Source organism: Danio rerio, chromosome 1 (assembly GCF_049306965.1).
Source record: "Danio rerio strain Tuebingen ecotype United States chromosome 1, GRCz12tu, whole genome shotgun sequence".
NCBI classification, from domain to species: Eukaryota; Metazoa; Chordata; class Actinopteri; order Cypriniformes; family Danionidae; genus Danio; species Danio rerio.
In genome coordinates this window covers 12,206,238-12,224,232 of record NC_133176.1, presented here as the reverse complement: position 1 = coordinate 12,224,232, position 17,995 = coordinate 12,206,238, and the positions used below count along the sequence as shown (strand labels likewise).

Below are 17,995 nucleotides of genomic sequence, written 5' to 3'. Positions count from 1 at the left end.
ATGAGCAGAGGAGACCTCAGCAATATTAATTATGTTGACTGAGACAATCCATGCTATTTATAAAAAAATATATAAAAAAATTAAATAAAAAATATATAGTATATATATAAATAGTTATTTATAAAATGACAGACAAGCAGTTAGCATATCACAGTGAGCAAAAAAAATATACATGTCTAAAAACAGGAACCATCCCATATTTATATATTTGGAGACTATCTGGCTTTTCTAGGATTTTGATGTAACGAAGTTATGATCTTTTTTTTTTTTTTAAATAAAGAGCTTAAAAACCACATCAAAGCAACGTGTAATGAGTCGGATAATCTGTTTCTCTGTGGCGATGTCTGTTTAGCAGTGGTAGAGATATAAAATACTGTGCTCAGACTCTGGTTTTTCCATCTCCTTCAGGTCCCAATGTGGGAAGTCTTTTCCACATGGTTGATAACATTGGACATGCCATGGAGTCGCTGGTTCATGTAATAACAGAGGAGCAGGATTTAGACTGAAGACGTCTTCTCCTCGTTGCATGCTTTTGTAGTGTCAACAACTGGACCGGATATGTTTACAATGGGGAATATCAATAAAAATCTATTTTTCTGAAGGATCGCGGTTCCACATTGTAGATTTGATCTTTAGTAGTTTGGGTAGTTTCTTACGGCAAAAAAGTCTAGAATTGTTTATTCATTTTAAACAAAGGTTTTTACACTTCTATGCAATTGTACAAAAATAGACAGACGGGTGTGTGATAACATGTAACATTGCGTGCCATGTCTTTGTACAGAGTGGAGCGCATTTAAAAGAAAAAAACTAAAGTCTTTTATCTAAATGGGTGAGTGAGAACACACAGGGGTGCTTTATCAACTCATTTTGTTTGTAACAAAATAACAAATGCATATTAAAAGGCAAGTCTACTATTGTGTGTGTGTGTGTGTGTGTGTGTGTGTGTGTGTGTGTGTGTGTGTGTGTGTGTGTGTGTGTGTGTGTGGGTATGATTGTGTGGGTATGTGGGTGTGTGTGTGGGTGGGTTTGCGAAAGATTGTGTGTATGTATGGTTGTCTGTGTGTTTTATGTTTTTCTGTATGTAACCATTGAACTACTGCAGTCATCAAGACAACAACATTAGTCATTTTTTCTTCTTGTTTTTTTTAAAAGAAGGACTTATTGATTAAGATTACATACTGTCTACCTCACAGAAATTCCCATTCTTCATGCTCTGTCCATGTGCATTAATGGAGCAATAAGATTGTCATGATGACAACCTCCTCATGTAGCTAGAATATTGCCCACATTATTGTGCTAGAATAGTATTTATGGAAGCTCTTTTTCCACCAGAATGAATATATTTATATTATCTTGCCGTTTCAATAACAAACTCTGCATTTTCACACACACACACACACACACACACATATATATAAATTTCATTATTATTTTTAAAGGGCACCTATGATGAAAATCAACTTGTTTTTGCTGTTTGAACAGAACTGTTTGTAGGTATAGTGTTTTCTACAGTCATATTGGAGTGATATAAACACAAGACGTTTCTTTTTATAACATTTCCTGACGCTAACATAGGACCCAAGTCCTAGTGATTTTGATGGCCATCGCAATGTGATGTAGGAGTGCAGTTATCCCCATCCACCGATCGATTGACAGGCGCGATGTTTCTATAATAATAACAGGGATTAAAATATTTGTTACAACTCTCTGTGATTTTTATAAGTTTAAAACGTTTTTAAAACAGCATGTTTGTAATGAAGAAAGTAAAATCATTATCTAATTCTTAACCGATATGATCACCACAGCCGCATGGTGTCAGTAAACACTTCAATGTGTGAGACTCATCGTTTCAGAAAGGCTTGAATAAACTCCACCACAACTACATGAAATAAACTTACTTGGTATTTTTAACTAATGAGCTCTATTTAGCTTCATCCGAGTCTGTCTCTATCACTGACTGCTGTTTATCTGCTGTAAAGCAGGAGAAACACACTCACGTGGTGGATGGGGAAAAGCAGCTCATTTGCATTTAAAGCCACAGGCCACAAAAACAGCTCAGACACCAAAATGGCCACATTCTGGGGGCTATGATAAATTAACTAATGGGTATTTTGAGCTGAAACTTTACAGATACATTCTGGAGACACCAAAGGTTTATCTTATGTCTTGTAAAAGGAGTAAAATAGGTGCCCTTTAAAGTAACAATTGTTATGACATGAATTAATTAACCCTATAATTCTGACTATTTTCTCAACTATGCTATACTATTCTTGACTATTTTATTATTTATATGTATGATGAGATATAATTTAGATCTCTAAATTACAAGTCACCACACAAATATGATCTTTTCATCAAAGAACTGAGATTTTACCTCAATCTTTTGAGATATTAAGTTGAATTTATGATATAAACTCATTTCTAGAGTAAAGTCTAAGTTCTGTAAAAGTCTACAAATAAAAACAAAAAATAATTAATAAGGATTCAGACCAAATAGTTGCAATATCTAATTATTTTTTGCATCAAGTTGCAAGAAAAGTCAATTCTCAGTTCTAAAACGTTTGACTTTTCTCAGAATGTTAAGAAAATGGACAGTTTAAGTTACCTTATACTGTGGTATTCTGTGTTGGAAAGAGGCATCCATACATTTTAGCCAATGCATCAAACTGTGCTAATTGTGTATCTGTAACAAAATAAGAGGAAAAGATATCCTATGGATAGTAGTTATAACACAAATCAAACAATTAACCTTTAATAACCATCATCACCTTGCAATATTGGAATGTATCATTAAAGGTCTTGCACACATCGCCATTGTTCATCTGAGGGTGTTGTCATAAGCATGCTAGCAAACAAGAACACGGTTTACAGAAATAGACGAATCAAGACAAAATGTTCAGCTTCAGCGTCCATTCTTTCTGCGTGTTTGAGATGTTTGTCTGTTTAATAGACCTTTATGCTTTGTGTTGAACAGATATAAAGAAATAAATGATTTTAATGTATATGTATGCACATTTATGACCGTTATGATTGCAAAAAAAAAAAAACAGGTTTGCACATTGCGGATGAGCATGTCCAGAGTCCTGCTTATTTATTTCTGGGATATGCTGTTTGATTCTGAAATCCTACATTTGATTTGTTATTGCAAAAGAAATATTTTATCAGACGACGAAATGTAATTGTGGTTTTCTTAAGCTGCATTAGTTGATAAAAAAATGCAAACCCATTATGGCCACCATGGTTTGTCTTATTTATTGTGGATTTACTTTGCCACAAAGCAGGTAATTGACAATTATCCTCTGAAATACCACAAAAATTTAAATGTATATGAGGGATTAAATTTCAGATGTTTAAAATGAAGCGACTGTATGACCTGGAAATGACTAATTTACATTAGTAAATGTATAGCGAGTGATGGCCTACTTAATAAAACTAAATCTTAATTAGTATAGCCTATAGCCTACTAAATTATTCATTTTGGTCGGTGAATTTGTAGCCTCGGTGATTAAATTCAAATTTGAAAGGATTTATATTACAATTTGGTTATCTAAGAGTGCTTCCACACCTGTAAATCGACTGTTCTGAATCAAATGTTTGGATTGATAGGGTAACACTGTTGCTAAAGTTTCAGTCACGTGCGAACCTCCCATTGCTCGTTGTTCCACTGTTTATTTTCCGGGATTCCACTCAGCTGTCAAGACGTTGTTATGTTAGACTGATTTATGATGGTGATTGGTGAGTAATGAGTCCTTATAAGCTAAAATGTGTACTTTAATTTTTTGTGGTGACACCCACAGACATCACCAAATATAAATCAAGAGGAAATACTTTCTCATACATAGCCTTATTTCAAGAGTTATAAAAAAATCTTTAGCACTATTGGCCGTCAGTTTTTGTAATATTATTATTTATTTATTTTTTGTTAAAATATGACACTTAATAACTGTGTTCATTCACGTTTTCATTATTTATTTTAAGCTTTAAAAACTTTGGCTGATGCATTTCTTTACAGATGAACCGAGAGATCATGAAGCAGATGAACTTTGGTTGATCTTTCAAGGTGTCAGTGCAGACATGAACTAAAACAATAGACCTAAAAACAAAATACATTAAAAATAAAATAGAAATACTAGATGGTAATTTCGCCAATTTTTCTAGCAGATCATAGCTTTTGCTTTGTATCGTTTGCCCACCGCGAAGATTAGATTATGTTTAACTTGAAATGGATGTTTTTTTATTCAGGATAATAATTGGGTAACTGTTTTCAGTTTAATTTCCCATGTGCAAATTGGAACAACAGAATTGAGGTCAAAAACCAATCTGAATGTCAAACCACAAGTTACTGAGGTCACCTGCAGAGCTTAGAAAACAAGAACACATGCTATAGATGCCTAAACAAACAGGGTTCACGTTTAGGCCAGGTATATCAGGAGTCTTGTTAAACAAAAAGTTAATGTTATAGTTGTTTTTATTTGTTTTGAAACGGTTCAATCCAGGCACGTGCACATAGGGCTCAACCTTTGCAGTGCACATGCCCTAGTCTTGGATTGAAAGTGCCCCCGCGGCACTACCGCCCTTCAGTAGGCGCGCGACGACGACGACAACAACAATAAATCTCCTGCAGTCTCTGCACTGGCCTGGTTCAGTCCGACCGCATGCTTTCACTTTCCTATATGAAACGCACTTTACCGGTAGGACGTCATTCTCTCTTCATATAGCCATACAACCGTATTGCTTTTTCAAAGCGGAACCAGAGTTCGTTTCAACCGAGTCGAGAACAGCTTGTTCAGGCGATCTCGGATGGCGCGAATCAGAGCGCGATTTTGGTGTTCACAAAATACCAAACAAACCGAGTTAACTGGGAAACGCGCCGGGTATTGAAACAAGGTGTAAAAGCACCCCAAAAAGTTTAAAAAAGAAATTTTTACTTGCTTTAATGATGAGGTAAGCTACACATTTATTCACTGAAGGCGGTGTTGAGTCTGTGGCTCAGTGGTTAGTCTGTCGCCTCACAAGAAGGTCGTCATTGGTATGTTACCTGTAATAATGCTTTAACTTTTTTGCCCTGATTTTTTTTTTAATTATAATTTTTATTTTTAAGCCCCTGTTCAGTTTTGCTCTCTTAACTTTATTCTGTCTTTATAATTATTCATTCATTTATCAGGGGTCACCACAGCAAAATGAACTATCCCAGCATATGTTTTACACAGCAGGTGCCTCTCAAGCGGCAACCCAGGTCTGGAAAACACCCATACACACTCGCATATAGACACACACTCATACACTATGGCCAATTTTGTTTATCCATTTCACTAATACTGTATGTCTTTGGACTGTGGGGGAAACCAGAGCATCCGGATGAAACCCATAGCAACATGGGGAGAACATGCAAACTCCACAAAGAAATGCCAACTAGCCCAGCCAGAACTTGAACCAGCAACCTTCTTGCTGTGAGGCTGCAGTGCTAACCACTGAGCCACCGTGCTTCCTTCATAATTAGATTTTCTCCAAAAAAAAAAGTAGCTGGTTCGAATCATGTTTGTGTAGGTTTCCCCCACAGTTCAAAGACGTGGTATAGGTGAACTAGAAAACATATTCCAGAGTAATTGCCGGTTCATTCCGCTGTGGCAACCCCTGATAAATCAGGGACTAAGCTGAATGATAGTGAGTGAGAAGAGTTTCCCAGTTTTTTCTAAGCATAAATGTCACAAATCATTACTGTTAAAAAGTGAAAAAAAACAGTCTAATAATCATTTTGTGTGGAGTTTCTCAGTCTTCACGTATAACTTCACTGAAGATGAAAAAAGACATCCATTACAAACTTTTTTGTGAATTTCCCAGAGTCTGCTGTTCATGTCTTTTATTATAAAGAAAAACTTTCTTGTGTGTGTGTGTGTGTGTGTGTGTGTGTGTGTGTGTGTGTGTGTGTGTGTGTGTGTGTGTAAAGGAGGAAGTTGTTGATTCAGTTTGTTCCCGGTTCCTCTTGAGCACGTGACAAACAGCCTTTGAAGTTTAAAAGCCTGTGACTTGACTTACCCCAACAGTGATGCTGTCAGTCATGATCGCGAAGCTCCTGATTCTCACACTCTTTGCGACAAAGGATGGACACCACATCTATGCTGGTCAGTATTCTTTTTGATCATTGATTTTTAATAGCGTTTTGATGTTTGTATTAATGATCTCAAGAATATATATTCTGCTCTAACACAAAAAAAATACAAATAAAACCACTTTAAAAGTATTAATTTCTCTTAAGTATTAAAGTATTAAAAAACTCTTAGTTTCTTAAAAAGTTTTTTAAAGGCTTAGTTTTGAATGATGTGCCAATATTGGGTTTATTCTAAAAAGGTTTGAAAACACCCTATTTTATTTTCATTTAGTTTGTCAGAAAATCACTAAATAATATAATATTTCCAATTGTGTTGAAGTAAATCCAAACTTTGCTGAAGAAGCATTAGCAAATTCCTAAGCAGAAACAACACTTTTTTTTTTCTTTTTTTTTTACCATTTTCACATAGCAAGATTTCCACAGGTTGTTTACATGAGTGGAGTTGAAGCAAGATGTTCAATGGACCATTCAATTATTAGAAAAATAATGCACTTTAGAGGTGGTGATACATTATTTTTCAATAATTTAGTTCAACATGGGCTCTGAAAACAAAGCCCTATATACTGTACATTTCTGGAGATTGCAAATTATGTAGCCAGAAGTACGTATGGCTGCATTTAGTCTTTAAAATGAATGCTACAGGGCTCATCTGATGTTAAAACACAAAAAGTTGCTATCTTTTTTTTTTTTACTGTGCAAGTCACATTAAACTTAATAACAAAAACATATATGTTTCACAGTGAAGTGCATTTAATTCTGTTAACCAATGTTAACCAATTTTGTTAACCAATGTTCCATTTATAGGTTACACATTTAATAATCATCATCATATTAATTAGCATCATAAACATTTGTGAACTTCAGAGGAACTGACCTCATAAAGTACATCCTCTAAAATGATTTTGTAAAGTGAAATTGATTTACAGTTATCCTGTGAATAGTTGCAGACTCCATTTCTTCAGAAATGTTATTTAATGTAGTGGGTTTTAATCTGGGTCACGACCCACCAGTGGCTCAGCAGAGAGGAAGCAAATATTCAGCATGAAGTGTTTATGCTAATATCATGTCTACATGTTTACTGTTCATAGCATAGCAGAAGCAAACCTTTTCAAATGTCATTTTTGGGGAGGCCATAACATTTGATTCCAACAGACCACAGCAGTGTTTCTTATGATCCTAATGTAATGATATAAAGGATAGTTCACCTAAAAGTGCTCACTCTTGATTGTTCCAAACCAATTTGAGTTTGTTCTTTTTTTTCTGTTAAACCCATTGACATCCATTTGTTTCTACTTCTGTTTTTTTTCCGATTATGGATGTTCATGGTTACAGGTTTCCACCATTCTTCGATATATCTTCTTTTGTGTACAATGTATATCTTCTTCTCAGTGGGAGTATTTAGAACTTATGTCTGAAGGTGTTCAAAAATGATGTTGTATGTAGAATCAATGTGCGCAAATTAATTTAGATATGCTAACTTACTTGTGTTGAACTGTTATTTTTTAACAACCTATTAGCATCATTTGTGATGGTCATAAATCCTCTCCTGAGGCCTCATGGGATTGTAAAATGCCCATCGAAAGTTGTAGTTCATCCAGGTTTTATACAGATTTTGGGTATCCCCCACATACAATTTTTTTATATTAAGGACTTCCTGATAATAATACATACTGTCTACCTATCCTGTCTTATCGTTCATGCTTATTTATGGAGCAATAAGATTAATTATCATGACGAAAGCCTCCTGTTCCAGTGTTTCTCAACCATGTTCCTAGAGGACCACCAACTCTGCATGTTTTGGATGTCTCCTTTATCTGTCACACTCATAACAGGTCTAACGAGCTGAAGATCTTAATCAGGTGTGTTTGGTTAAGGAGACATGGAAAATGAGCAGAGCTGGTGGTCCTACAGGAATGTGGTTGAGAAACACTGCAGTATAGAATACTGTTTTTCTGCATATATAGTATGTGATTTTTAGATGCAGCTGTATATTTACTTAAGGAACGTAAATGAGCGCATATATACGCTTAAGTGAAAAATATATTTCATATTTAACATTCTGGGGTCTATAAGGTGATTATGGGGCCTTTGGGATGTTTGGATATGCTCTGACGTTTGCGCTTATTTCTTCTACCTATACCCTTGACATTAATGTTAATTCTTAAACTGTGTTATCAGATAATAAATTATTGAGCCCATAGTCTAGGGGAAAACAACATGGGCATAATAAACGGAAAAAAAATGTGTTGGGGTGGTGGATTTCTTAAACAAAACAAAAACTTAATGCAAAAGATCCCCTTCGGTCGACAACCAAACTCGGACACTCAGTTGAGAGTAATTAAATAGATTTATTATAGAAAAACAAAGTAATTTTAAATGAGCATCTCTTCAGGGTGGGCAAAGGCCAAAATAACAAGCAGAAGAATCTATAAAGTAAATTAACTAAATTACCTATAAATTTTAAAAAGAAAAATACAGGAAGCTTACTTTTCTCCATAAACATTGTCAAAAGTCATCAAATAAATAGGCAGGCCACCCCTACAAGCTCAAACTCTCAAAAGAAGTTGAACGTATGAACAATGGTAACAAGATTGAATGTTGGACTTCGGCCGGAGGGGTAAGGGAAATCCAGGCGTTCACTCCCCGCAACCGTCGCAGCACAAATGAGCTCCTCGAATCCTGCCGGAAGCTCCCTTTTATACAGGCCTCCGAGCCCAGCAGCCAATCAGAGCATGAATCACGCCAGAATGGGGGCCTATGGGAAAACAAAAAACAACAAAAAGGCGGGACAAAGAAAAAGACACATGCAATTCGCAATAAAAAAATAATGCTTTATAACAAGGGGCTCAAAAATCGGTCCTGGAGGGCCGGTGTCCTGATGAGTTTAGCTCTAACTTCAACACATCTGCCAGGAAGTTTCTGTATCTATTAAGAGCTTGATTAGCTGGTGTGTTTGATTGGGGTTGTAGCCAAACTCTCCAGGACACCGGCCCTCTAGAACTCAGTTTGGACACCCCTGCTATTAGGGCTGCACAATATATGGTTTCACCATCGATATCAGAATTGGATCATTAGCAATAGGCACATTGCGAGTATACGCAATGTTGAGTCTAGATAAAAATGTAGCTTTTTGCAAGAGTTTTTTAAGGCCTGTGACTGTGTGAGGGTTTTATTCAGGAATTAGAAAATGTACTGTTTGTAACTTTGACAAACTAATAACAATTCATTTTATTGAATTGTTTATAAAATGAAGACTATGCAGTATTATTTTACATTTGATCATTCAATTACTCTATACCTGAATACAGTCCGACTTCTCTGATCTGATAACAAGAAAACACTGTTTTTTTTTTTTATTTCTCTCCTTCTCTTTATTGAATTTGTCTGTGCTTGTAGATTGTTTAAGATATTTTATTTATATGCACTCCCCGACAGAATCATCCCAATCAGTCTAAAAACTATAAATTTATTCCAAATATTTATTCAACTCATCTGGTGAAATTGTGTTCATATCGCAATATATCGCAGAATAAAAAAATATTACAATGTTCGATTTTTCCAATATCCAGCACTACCTTCTATATAACGTATTACTAGTTGACGATTCATTCCGCTGTGGCGACCTCTGACTAAGCCAAGGGAAAGTGAATGAATGAATAATGTATCACTTACCGTTGTGTTACTCTGATTTGCTCTAGAAACGAAGCTGGCTGCACCTCAGAACGTGAAGGTGGTCTCCATCAACATGGGTGCAGTTGTCGAGTGGACGTCTCCACACAATTCCATCAGGAACATGACGTACACTGTAAGATATGTGTAAGTACACTTAAAATACGCAAAAATGCTTATATATTAGTTTGCAATTATTTCCAGTAAACTTGATTCTCTGTAACATGAAATTCCACACTGTTAAAAATATCTGTACATTAACAGTTACCATATTATTAACATGTTTTCTGTTAATTTACGGTTGTGAATTGCATTATGGGATCTTGATCTCTGCTCTGCCTCCTTTTGTAATTTTGTCCTTAAAATGGTGATTAAAAAATTAATAACTGTTTTTATTCTAGCCGAAATAAAATAAAATAAGACTTTCTCCAGAAGACTTGAAATTTTAACTCTACAGTTTTACAAAGTTGACTTTTATTGACTTGTTAGTAGTTTGAAATGATATAATGTATAATATTTAGAGAAAGAAGTGTGTCAAATAACAGAAAATGTACTGGCAGTTTATTACAAAGTTTTTATATTGTAACATACGACACCAAGCTAGACGATATATAACTTTAAACTAATACCAATGTTAATAAAAGTCCCTTTTTTGAAATTTCCAAGGTTAAAAGTTACACAAGATGAATCACCAAATACGGAAAACTTAATTTGCGGATATTATTTACAGTGTAGGTTTCTGCAGAAGTTGAAAACAATAGGCTCATTCTACCTGCATATTTGACTTACATATATTGTTTTGTGTGTTTATGTGTGTGTTTGTCAATGATGCTCAGTCCTTGCGATTGGGGAAATGTCTCTTCCATCTGTGTGAAAACCACAGAGCTGAAATGTGATGCGGGAGTTTTGCCGTATGCATTTGGGTGCTACATTTTTCAAGTGCGGGCAGAGAAAAATGGGATGTTCTCTGAATGGGCTAAAGCACCCAAATTTATACCTCATCAGCACAGTAAGTGTGAATCCGTTTTTTTCCCCAGCTTTGTTGTGTTGTTAGGTCATTGTGAAATGAATATTTAATGCAATATTCTAATTATGTGAATTCTTTTGCTCCCTTGTAGCTATCATAGGACCTCCTGCTGTGCATCTCGTCATCCAGAATAACAGTCTGGAAGTGACTGTTCGAGCACCCATTCTGAAAATCGGCAAACTTTCCACATTTTTTTCACAAGTGACCTACACCATCAAACACCGGATCGAAGGCATTGAAGATGAGGTATGAAAATGCTTATGTTTTTTTTTTATATCACTACTTTTAAGACATTTGGGTCATGCCTTCATTTTTAGCTCAAAAAAAGGGTTATTTTGAATTTTAAGAGCATTTACAGCAATTTTAAAGTTTGATTTAGTTGAAGATTATATGCTGTTTGTTTACATTCAATTATTGACAAACATTTTTGCAACAAAGAGCAACAAAAATGTAAATAATGTGACAATTACTTATCAGTACACACTTTTTAGGGCCAACTCACACTATGATATTCGTACCGTGCCCAGGCCCATTTCCTGGATCGTTTGAGAAGTGTGAGTGCACTGAATCAGCCCGCCCCCGGCCGGGTTGGAAGAGGTGTGCCTGAGTGTAGTTTACTTGGACTTTGGTGTGGTACACTTGTGTGTGAGTGCAAAACTTGCCAAAGCCCAAAACTGAAAGCAAGACGTGACTTTTAAGGGACTGTTTCATATGAATTTATTAATCATTCTTACTGTTCAATGAACGCAAACTGCTATAGTTTATATTTTAGTTTGCCGTGAGAAACTCCTCACTGCACGACAGCTGCGCACCTTCAGCAAACCTCCTAATTCCTGCAGCACGAGGACTTTATGATTGTTTATGTGGGTCAAAAGTGGCTGATCTGTTCCTAAGGAATAAAGCGATATAACTAGAGAAATCTCCACTGTGCTGGGCAAGAGCGCTTACTGAACAGCGCAACATCAATGACGTAATCGTGCCCAGGCCCGATTGTAATGTGGGTGCGGGCCGTCGGGGGAGACGGGAGGGAGGACAAGTATTCTGTGGCCCGTTTCGAGGCAACAGTACATAGTGTGAATACGCCCTTAGTGATGTTTTATAACCAAATTTCTGGAGTAGCACGCGCAGATGTTTTAGCAATTCAAATACATTGTTGACAACCATTCTATTATCCAATCAGCATTAGACCAAACTATAACATGAGTTGGGGTGTCTTCCCTGAGCTCAGAGCCCTCTCCATGGACAGTATGCCAAGTTCGCTTTATTCTTAAACACCTGCAAGTGTAAACTCGAGAAATGTTAGTATTAGAAAGTCAGAGGCAAGGCAAGTTTTTTTATCTTGCACATTTCATACGCAATGGTAATTCAAAGTGCTTTACATAAACAAACATAACTTAAAGGACATAAAGGAGATGAGAAAATAAAAACAATTAAAAGAATTAAAAAATGATCAGAAACAGATAAAAACAGATTTTAAAGGCATTAAAAAAGAAAGACTTAATAGTGCTATCTGTTGGACATAGCACAGTGCTTATTCAACAAAGCACGGCTAATCAGATGTGATGGGGCAGTAGATGAAGGTAAATTCACACTGCTTTGACTAAACTCTTGGGATTTTTTAATTTACTTGATGCAAATGATCTGAGCGATCTGTTTTATAGGTTTATAGACATGTAGTAAAACTTTAAAATCTACTCTGAGTGTATCTGGGAGCCAGTGTAAAGGCCTGAGGACAGGTGTGATGTGCTCTGATTTTCTGGTTCTGGCAGCGTTCTGAATGAGCTGCAACTGTCTGACTGTCTTTTTGGGAAGGCCAGTGAGGAGTCCATTACAGTAATCCACTCTACTGCTGATAAAAGCATGAACAATCTTCAATGGAAACAAAGCATCTAATTCTTGCAATGTTTTTGAGATGATAGTATGCTGATTTAGATACTGCTGTACATACCCACAGAGCAAATCAAAAAGATTTGATAGAAACTAAAATAGAAAATGTTGTTAGAATTAAAAGTAGTTAACATTAAAGTCATTAAAATGGTCAACTTTTCAATAAGGCTTCATTCGTTAATGCATTTACCAACATGTACTAATTATGATCAATGCTTAAATAACATTTGTTATTCATAGATAAGCATGTACTATTATGTTGTTAATCTGAATTCATGTTTGTTAATATTAGTTAATTCACTGTGAGTTAACATGAACAACTTGATTTCCATTAACTGACATTAAAAAATATGAATATACACTGTAATAAATCCATTGTTCATTATTTGTTTGTGTAAATAAATACCTAACATCAACCTATTTGTATAGTGTGACAACAAAAACTACTACTAGTAATAACCTATACATGTTTAAAACACATTGAAATTTTGCAAGGCTTCATGCTGGACTGATGAATAAAGGGTGCAGGATGAAATAACAGTAAGATGATTTTTTGTCCCTGTAGTCAATAAAGAAGATTTCTACATCCAGTGATGAAGATGTGAAACAGCGTATTAAAGGATTACATCCATGGAGCAGATATTGTGTTCAGGCAAAGGTGGATCCCAAAGGCCTTAAAGAAGTGGGACAGTACAGCACTCCTGTATGTGTGACTAATGTACCAGGTAAGTGGACAGTAAGCTAATTAGCAGTAACTGATAAAACTTTAAAGTCCATGTGAAGTCAAAATGTATAATGTTTTATGGACAAAAAGACAGCCCCGTCCCCTTCTAAATATTCAGTATCAGTTGGAAAGACAGTTCCAATAATCCGCGTCATGGGATTATAGATCATTTATTGTAAATGGCAGATAGTTACATCCTCTGTTAAACTGAGAACTAACCTGACTCTAGGAAGTGTTTTTGTTTATGAAGTGGAAATGTTTAAATGTCTAAAATGACGTCCTGTTGACATTGTTGCGTGTGTTTTTGCATTAGTTCTGGTCAGCTGTGGAATCGCTGCTGTTGTTCTTGTTCCTATGGCCATTCTGGCCGCCTGGCTGATCATCAAAGTCTACAGATTCCTCTACCCTAAAACCAAACTACCAGAACATCTGAAGGTAAATGACATTATTTTGTACATAGCTTTTGGGGGTAATCATCTAAAATATGCAATATGTTAATGTCATTTATTAAAAATATGACAGCTGTCGGTGAGTTAAATGGAGTGTTTGCTTATTATTTAACAACTATTTAACTATTTAACCTAAACAAACGCATTTGTAAATCAGGGTTATTAAAACTAAACTATGAAACTAAAACCATTTTAAGTACTTGAAATGAATTACATGTACTGGTTTTATTTAGACATAGTTACCAAATGTTCATCCAATTAATGTACAATAATAACTACAATTACAGTTCAATAAATAAATAAATACAAAACACAACACTGCTAGAGTTAATATTGCTAAAATGCAAATGAAAAAGAATTATATCGAATTAAAAACTAATTCAGTTTTTTAAAGATACTAAAACAATACTGTAGTAAGTTAATGTAGTATTAGTATTGGTTAACTAATGTAAAAATGTATAATTCATAAATGGTATATTTTTAATATTGAAGTATCTATTATTATATTGAATAGTCTTTTTCTTTACAATTTTAATTAATCTTCAGTACATTGTTTGGCTATTTGTTTTGCTTTTTTCCTCTTTTGTTTTTTTAATATATTAGAATGTTTCTAGTTAACTTTAATTTGTTATCTAATATTTATATTTGATTTAAACCTTACTTCAAATACCCAAAACAGATTATAAGCTAATTATACTTGTTAAACTGATTATAAACCTTTTAATACAAAATAAAATATGCTGGCTTCCACACAATTAAGTTAACTTGATGTTTTTACAAATTTAAGTAGATTGAACATAAAACAATTCAGTCCCCCCCCCCCCAAAAAAAAAAAACGTAAGAAATTGTGTTTCAACTCATTTGAAACACCAAATGTCATTTTTTGTGTGTGTACTGTAAAATGGGTTTCACACAATTCCTTTGTTGTCCCTTCACAAATCAATTAAGTTAATTTAAAGGTTTTTACAAATTTAAGTGGATTGAACATAAAACAATTAAGTTGTCCCCCAAAAACTTGTTTCAACTCATTTTAAATGAGTTTAAACAAACAGCAAACATCATTTTTTGTGTGTACACTTTAAAAGCACAATTCCTTCACGTTGTCCCAACACAAAACGATTAAATTAATTTAAAGGTTTTAACAAATTTAAGTGGATTAAACAAAACAATCAAGTTGTCCCCCCAAAACTCAGTGATTTAGCTCAATTTAAATAGTAGTAGTTGTTTGAGCAAACATCAAATGGCAATTTTTTTGTGTGTTTGTTGGTTTCTTCTAGAATCTGTTTGTGCCGTCATTTTGGAGTGCTGAAGCGACCCAACATCCTCCACACCAGAAAGAACAGCATGATAAAATCAGCACCGTATCTGAAGACCAGCAGTATGAGGAGCTCTGTGAGAAAAGCCAGATCTCCGAGGACGAGCAGTCTGTTTCATCATGCGTCCTCGCACCGATAGAAGAGATGGAGGAGGACTATAAACTTCTAATGCACATGAAACCCGCACCGCTCTTCTACCCCAACCAGCTCTATCCATTGTGCTTGAAGAATTCACTCTTCACTCAGTCCTGTTGTGGAGGCTCCAGTAGTACTCAAGCTAGTTATTATAATGTAGCGAACTCTGAGCGTGTTTCCTGATGGCAAAAACAGCCTGCGTGTTTTACTTAGAGATAGTTCACCTAAAACTGAAAAGTTACGATGGTTTTTACTTTTATGAGTTTCTTTATTATAAAAAAGGATATTTTGAAGAATATGTGAAGCTCTAAGCGACTGACATTCAGTAGGGAACAAAGATACTATGGACATCAATATTTCCATAGACACATATTGGACTAGTGATCTAATGATCTAGGCGCAAAGTCTAAAGTGCAGGGCGCAAAAGCATTAAAGGTGTGGCTAAATCCACTTTTGCTATTTTAAGGACCCAAAATATACACTGTGCACCCCAGCTCATGGTCTAACAGGGTTATGCTTATTCTCTTAATGAGTTATAGGTGTGTTTTGAGCATAATGTGCATTAAATCAGTCTTATCTCCCTTTTCCTTTAAGAGTCAGTTGTGTCGCACCATGGCGCATTTGCTATATACATGACGAACTTTATAAGTGGAAAAACTGAATGCTTCACTAGCGAGAAAACAGTTAAACAGACCATCTGCAGTGCGAGAATAAAGATCGAGCCTTTTCCATTCGGCCTCTTTATTTTCTCTTTCTCTTTACTTTTACTCTTTACTTTACTCCTTTACCTTAGTGTATAAGGAAACGGTGTTGTACGCGCTCCACTAAAGACATCCATTAGCCTACATATTTAATTTAGTTTGTTAATCGCAAACATTTGTTTCAAAACTATTTCTAAATTCAGTTCTCATTTCCATCAAACGAATAAATAAACAATAATAACAAAGTTTGGTCAAAAAACTTAAATCCAAAACTCAAAAAGTTAAATCCAAACTCATGTCCTATTCTTATGCCTCATATGGTGATGCAGACCTCTCCAAATCCCGACAGGTGGTCAAATCTAAACTTGTTTTATTAAAACAAATATAAATATGCATATAATAAGCAATACTACCTTACTTACTACTATATAATACATGGGCACATCTCTAACGCACTCTGCGCTAGACTTTAGACCAGCTTTTAAGTGGTCAATGGTGCAGTCTATTTCTGTTCCTAAAAACAGGCAGACAAAGTGCTCTAACATACCTCCTTTTTAGACAAGCACACCCATGAGTCCACAAAGTGGCGCAAGTGAACTTGCTATTTAAACAACGTGGTGCAAAACATTAAAATTACAGTTGCGCTGGTCTGAAAATAGCAACAAATCGCACGAAACACATCTTGCACCTTATTGTGCTAGGTGTATGATAGGGCCCATTATGTTTAATAGAAGAACCGCAAAGGAAATGGTGACAGAATATTCAGTTTTGGGTGAACTATTCCTTTAGAAATGATCTGATTTTGTGAAGCATGTATAAATATTGTTGTATATAATTGCACTGTATGGATTGAATGTAATGTATATAATTTCTTGAAGAAAATGTTGTTTGCTTATATGCTAAGTGGACTGAATGTACTTTATGATTTAAAAAAAAAAAAACATTTACTAACATTTTATGTTGTTGTGAAATGGATAAATGTTTTACAATAAATAAAACTGAGCTGGATTTCTCTTCTTTTTTTTGGTTGGTCTACGTTGTTTGCATTGAGATTCACACAATGCTGTTATGTAATGTTTTCTATTATTTTCATTTAGATATGTAAAAACATTTTGGGGTAAAATATTTTGGGGCAACTTAAAAGCTAATATTATTTTATTATGGATATAATATGTACAGTGCTTCAATTGTAAATTGTGAGGTCCCGGAACAGATCAGGGTACCGGATCTGGCATGTTACCTGAGGTGGGAGAGGTGTCATGGACAAAAGTGCAGAGAGGGGCGGGGCGGACGTACATGCGAGGAGGGGGATCGGTAAAATGAGGTGCCGGATCCAGCCTGTTCTGGCATAAATTAAGCCCTGAAGTGTAGAAAATACTAATGTCAACATTTTATGAATATTAAGTGTGTGCTCAATTAATATGCAACATATTTTAGTTTTAAAACTCAAGCAAAAACATGAAAATCAATTAGAAATTTAAGTCAATTTGATTAATGAGCCATAAAAATAGAACTGTTTGGTTTCACGAAAGACAGATCTGTATTTTTACTTTTCAGGTAACGTTTATTACAATATTAAACTTGATTTATTGAATTACGTTTAAAATACATAATGATGTTGCAGACACATTAAATCAACAACATTGACCTTTTCGAATAGTTCACCCCAAACTGAAAAATACAGTCGTGGCTTTAGGGGAGCACGGGGCACAAAGTAATGCTGGGTTAAATTTAACACAGAGTTTTAAGGTATTTGCTCAGGATTGACCATGGCATGCTTCCGAGGTTTTCACCACAGTGTCGGCAGACATCTTCCTCCCAATTATTTAAAAAGTTTTGTAAAATTTGGACGGTGAAACTATTTTTGCAGCATAAAAGTATATTTTTATTACAGTCGAGATTTTTATTTTATTTTATTTAGAGTGTAATGTTAAAAACTTTTTAAATAAAAGTGTTTTTTTCATGAGAAAATATTGTT

The 17,995-nt window shown here is 35.0% G+C and overlaps 2 protein-coding genes across 28 annotated transcripts in view; both read left to right on the top strand.

The window, feature by feature from the left end:
• Window positions 1–3,002, top strand: part of dmd (dystrophin) — a 251,520-nt gene extending 248,518 nt beyond the window's left edge. For 11 of the 19 annotated variants that reach the window (XR_001799156.4, XM_073949244.1, XM_017355864.4 and 8 more), the window contains one exon: window positions 409–3,002. Coding sequence is in view for 8 of the 19 variants with exons in the window: in XM_073949244.1 (XP_073805345.1) it covers window positions 409–506 (98 nt within the window). In the remaining 11 variants the exon portion in view is untranslated. 19 annotated transcript variants of the gene reach the window in all.
• A 387-nt stretch (window positions 3,003–3,389) lies between these two features.
• crfb15 (cytokine receptor family member B15) lies at window positions 3,390–17,023 on the top strand. Of its 9 annotated transcripts, XM_073949284.1 has the most exons (10): window positions 3,390–3,735; window positions 4,971–5,029; window positions 5,165–5,236; window positions 5,948–6,122; window positions 9,808–9,925; window positions 10,615–10,787; window positions 10,897–11,051; window positions 13,258–13,417; window positions 13,730–13,851; window positions 15,143–17,023. In XM_073949284.1, exons 4-10 carry the CDS (start codon window positions 6,047–6,049, stop codon window positions 15,497–15,499), a joined length of 1,161 nt encoding a protein of 386 aa, XP_073805385.1. In that variant the 5' UTR covers window positions 3,390–3,735; window positions 4,971–5,029; window positions 5,165–5,236; window positions 5,948–6,046; the 3' UTR covers window positions 15,500–17,023.
• Window positions 17,024–17,995: the final 972 nt, after the last annotated feature.

Excerpts from the sequence above, each read along its gene's own strand:
- crfb15 (XM_068220950.2), top strand. Across the intron at positions 13,418-13,729 it reads ATGTGTGACTAATGTACCAG|TTCTGGTCAGCTGTGGAATC; the intron begins GTAAGTGGACAG and ends TTTTTGCATTAG. Across the intron at positions 13,852-15,142 it reads AACTACCAGAACATCTGAAG|AATCTGTTTGTGCCGTCATT; the intron begins GTAAATGACATT and ends GGTTTCTTCTAG.